Source organism: Nanorana parkeri, unplaced genomic scaffold (assembly GCF_000935625.1).
Source record: "Nanorana parkeri isolate BGI_ZX_2015 unplaced genomic scaffold, ASM93562v1 scaffold1515, whole genome shotgun sequence".
NCBI classification, from domain to species: Eukaryota; Metazoa; Chordata; class Amphibia; order Anura; family Dicroglossidae; genus Nanorana; species Nanorana parkeri.
Window position 1 is genome coordinate 341,703 of NW_017307783.1, and position 5,039 is coordinate 346,741.

The following is a 5,039-nucleotide window of genomic DNA, read 5'->3' on the forward strand; positions in this document are numbered from 1 at the left end:
TGCCCCCCCCCCCCTTGGGGGGGGAAAAATGTGACCTGGGTGCTTTCTTTTTTTGGGATGAGATAAATTCTATTCAATAAATAAATTCTTGTTTTTATTCCATTAATATTAAATAAAGCTCCTAGGCTCTCAGGGCCGCTGCAGGGGATTCAGACTCCGATGGGGTTTTTGTCATTTATAACTAGTAAGTTATCTGGTGCTAGTATCTTCCTTCCCTCTGCAAAACACAAACAAGGTCAGCGTCCTTTCCTCGTCTGATGCCGTTCATTCGATGCAAAAATCATACAAGATGACAGACTACTACTCACATGTGCATAATAGAGACAAGCGAGATATAGAACCATACATGCAGGGCAGAGCCAAAGGAGCTGACGCGTTTCGGAGGGGTTACCCCTTCCTCAGAGCTAACATGCAGGTACCCCCAGTCTGAATTTATGCGCTCCTTTGGCTCACGGCTGCCTTCGGTGATGGACGGAGCTAGAAAACCGAAAACTGCTCTATTATTAGTATTGATGGACCGCATTGTATAAGTCATCATTGTTTTTCCCCAAAATTCCACTCTAACTGATGAACAGAACGCCGCGCCCAGCAAGGTTTACCGAGGGACAGAATCCTACCAAACATTTCCTAAGAGTTGCTCCATCTTTTCATGGGGCTGTCATGTGACCAAAGCACATGTGCACAATGCGAACCATGTGTGTGAACCCGCGACACGGAGGGGAGAGAGGGGGGGGCGGGCGCAGCTGGCAATGTTTATCCACTGTTTACAAAACGCAGACACGCATCTTTCTTAGAAGTCACTTGTTTGTATCTGCTTTTACATAACGCTTTCTGCTTCACATCAACTGCCTGACTTCTGTATAGAAATGTGATAGCGGCGCACTTGTTGTTGCCGGTCTGCATTCCTCGCTCCTTCCTCCTCATTTATATAATGCTTTAGTAGCTCTTCATGATAGCAAGTCATAAGCTCATTCAAAAATTCAATTAAAATTTACCCCCATAGTCTGTGTCTCTGCCCCTCCCACAATGGTGAGATTCCCCCCAGTAGTTTGTGTCTCTGCCCCTCCCACAATGATGAGATTCCCCCCAGTAGTTTGTGTCTCTGCCCCTCCCACAATGATGAGATTCCCCCCAGTAGTTTGTGTCTCTGCCCCTCCCACAATGATGAGATTCCCCCCAGTAGTTTGTGTCTCTGCCCCTCCCACAATGATGAGATTCCCCCCAGTAGTTTGTGTCTCTGCCCCTCCCACAATGATGAGATTCCCCCCAGTAGTTTGTGTCTCTGCCCCTCCCACAATGATGAGATTCCCCCCAGTAGTTTGTGTCTCTGCCCCTCCCACAATGATGAGATTCCCCCCAGTAGTTTGTGTCTCTGCCCCTCCCACAATGATGAGATTCCCCCCAGTAGTTTGTGTCTCTGCCCCTCCCACAATGATGAGATTCCCCCCAGTAGTTTGTGTCTCTGCCCCTCCCACAATGATGAGATTCCCCCCAGTAGTTTGTGTCTCTGCCCCTCCCACAATGATGAGATTCCCCCCAGTAGTTTGTGTCTCTGCCCCTCCCACAATGATGAGATTCCCCCCAGTAGTTTGTGTCTCTGCCCCTCCCACAATGATGAGATTCCCCCCAGTAGTTTGTGTCTCTGCCCCTCCCACAATGATGAGATTCCCCCCAGTAGTTTGTGTCTCTGCCCCTCCCACAATGATGAGATTCCCCCCAGTAGTTTGTGTCTCTGCCCCTCCCACAATGATGAGATTCCCCCCAGTAGTTTGTGTCTCTGCCCCTCCCACAATGATGAGATTCCCCCCAGTAGTTTGTGTCTCTGCCCCTCCCACAATGATGAGATTCCCCCCAGTAGTTTGTGTCTCTGCCCCTCCCACAATGATGAGATTCCCCCCAGTAGTTTGTGTCTCTGCCCCTCCCACAATGGTGAGATTTCCCCCAGTAGTTAATGTCTCTGCCCCTCCCACAATGGTGAGATTCACCCAGTAGTTTGTCTCTGCCCCTCCCACAATGATGAGATTCCCCCCAGTAGTTTGTGTCTCTGCCCCTCCCACAATGATTAGATTCCCCCCAGTAGTTTGTGTCTCTGCCCCTCCCATATCGACGTCACCGAACTCCCCCCCACCCTTCCCCAAGTGGCTCCGTCGGCTAACGAAGGGAAAGGAGGAGGAGTCCTGTGACGTCGATGTCCGTGACGGCTAACGAAGGGAAAGGAGGAGGAGTCCTGTGACGTCGATGTCCGTGACGGCTAACGAAGGGAAAGGAGGAGGAGTCCTGTGACGTCGATGTCCGTGACGGCTAACGAAGGGAAAGGAGGAGGAGTCCTGTGACGTCGATGTCCGTGACGGCTAACGAAGGGAAAGGAGGAGGAGTCCTGTGACGTCGATGTCCGTGACGGCTAACGAAGGGAAAGGAGGAGGAGTCCTGTGACGTCGATGTCCGTGACGGCTAACGAAGGGAAAGGAGGAGGAGTCCTGTGACGTCGATGTCCGTGACGGCTAACGAAGGGAAAGGAGGAGGAGTCCTGTGACGTCGATGTCCGTGACGGCTAACGAAGGGAAAGGAGGAGGAGTCCTGTGACGTCGATGTCCGTGACGGCTAACGAAGGGAAAGGAGGAGGAGTCCTGTGACGTCGATGTCCGTGACGGCTAACGAAGGGAAAGGAGGAGGAGTCCTGTGACGTCGATGTCCGTGACGGCTAACGAAGGGAAAGGAGGAGGAGTCCTGTGACGTCGATGTCCGTGACGGCTAACGAAGGGAAAGGAGGAGGAGTCCTGTGACGTCGATGTCCGTGACGGCTAACGAAGGGAAAGGAGGAGGAGTCCTGTGACGTCGATGTCCGTGACGGCTAACGAAGGGAAAGGAGGAGGAGTCCTGTGACGTCGATGTCCGTGACGGCTAACGAAGGGAAAGGAGGAGGAGTCCTGTGACGTCGATGTCCGTGACGGCTAACGAAGGGAAAGGAGGAGGAGTCCTGTGACGTCGATGTCCGTGACGGCTAACGAAGGGAAAGGAGGAGGAGTCCTGTGACGTCGATGTCCGTGACGGCTAACGAAGGGAAAGGAGGAGGAGTCCTGTGACGTCGATGTCCGTGACGGCTAACGAAGGGAAAGGAGGAGGAGTCCTGTGACGTCGATGTCCGTGACGGCTAACGAAGGGAAAGGAGGAGGAGTCCTGTGACGTCGATGTCCGTGACGGCTAACGAAGGGAAAGGAGGAGGAGTCCTGTGACGTCGATGTCCGTGACGGCTAACGAAGGGAAAGGAGGAGGAGTCCTGTGACGTCGATGTCCGTGACGGCTAACGAAGGGAAGGGGGGGAGGAGTCAGGTGACTTCGATGTCCGTGGCGGCTTACGAAGGGAAGGAGGGGAGGAGTCAGGTGACTTCGATATCCGTGGCGGCTTACGAAGGGAAGGGGGGGAGGAGTCCGGTGACGTCGATATCCGTGACGTCACCGGTTTGTTGTGACAGATGACGTGGATTGGAGCGACGTTCACCATATTTATTCCCAGAGAATGTTCTGTACGAGTCATTCTGAATGGAGAAAGCCGGTCGGACGACCAATGAAACGTCTTCGAGGAATAATACAGCAAAGTCCAGCGGCCTGGACTGATTATTTACAGATATACTTCTCCGCAGTTCCTTCTTGTGTACACATCTGATGCACCATAAAGATCGACAATCCTAACAGGACGACCACGCCGCCGCGCTCACCTTGGGCAGTGCTTAGCTGGCTTCTCGAAGGGGCAGATCTCGGCCACGGTTGAGTAGCAGTCAACTGTCTGCGCTGAGAGAGAAGACAAAACACGAGCACGTCAGAGACACAGACGTCCATTATCAGCCTCCGAGGACCCATTATCTTCAGATCCTTGTCTGCTGTCCCCAGGTGACAACAGTCTGCCAATCACGCAAAGGATCGCCAAAAGGTGTCGTGAAGTAAGAACAGAGGCAGCCAAACGCCACTGCCATCTACACAATTCCCGGCATGCCCTCTTACATTGTAATCACTGAACTATCCTACTAGAGGGTGAGTGCCTGCTGTTCCATCGAAGTTTGTGACTGCGTTAGAATGTGTGACCGGTCACGTGGTCACACATTTTAATGTGTGGAATGTGAGATCGCACTCACAGAGTCGGTGAGAAGTGACATTTCGGGACCGATCAGCTGTTCCAGGGCAGATCGGCTCTCCGGCACATGCCGTCTGCGATGCCGATCTGCACCTGGAACAGCTGAGAAAGCGTTGGAACTCTTCACCTTTTGCCGGTCGCATATTCCACCGCCAAAAAAGTGGGCGTGATTACGTTAAAATGTGTGACCGGTCACGCATTGCAACCCAGTCACAGTCTTTGATAGAACATCTGCTCCTCATGTTGCAATAAAGTAACCAAAATGTTCATAGCATTGCCACCCCCCCCTCCCCCCCTTCCATAGCAAAGGTGGGCAATTCCTTTTCTCACGGGCCCACATGGGAAACTGGGACTGCTGTGGAGGGCCGAACCTAATTCTGCTCAATATTACTCATATCACTTTAGGAAAAGCAATTATATGGTTTTGATAATGTCCCCATTAGAGTGCCCCTTTATACTATTGCCCCTTTATACTATTGCCCCTTTATACTATTGCCCCTTTATATTATTGCCCCCCAATTACCTCAGTTTACTACTTTATTAGTAGGCCAGAGGTGGGGGGCCGGGAGGTGGAGCACGCCGCAGGAGAGGATGGAAGAAGATTCTCTTCTGTCCTGTAAGAGGCCGGGGTAACGCATTTGACATCACTGGTTGCTAGGACAGCAGGCGGTCCTAGCAACCAGTGACTGCCGAGGAGGTGGACACCTGATGTTATTAAATGTTAGGACGCCAGCAGCCATAGCAACCAACAACTGCAGAGGAGCTGGGCCTGCACTGGGCTGAGGCTGGCAGTGGATGCATTGGCTGTTGCATCCACCGTGAGCCAATCATAACCAAGTCTGCGATCACGGCCTGAACTCAACTGCCTCTCCGTCCAATGTCTGCACCGTGCAAAAGGGCTGGATGTGGC

General features: G+C 52.4%; 1 protein-coding gene across 1 annotated transcript in view; it reads right to left on the bottom strand.

Moving 5' to 3' along the window:
• The window catches only part of LOC108798595 (cysteine-rich secretory protein LCCL domain-containing 2-like), a 42,280-nt gene that overhangs the window by 7,955 nt on the left and 29,286 nt on the right, over nucleotides 1-5,039 (bottom strand). Inside the window, exon 7 of the mRNA XM_018570356.1 lies at nucleotides 3,717-3,819. Coding sequence (XP_018425858.1) covers nucleotides 3,717-3,819 — 103 coding nt within the window. The remainder of the gene's footprint in view (nucleotides 1-3,716; nucleotides 3,820-5,039) is intronic.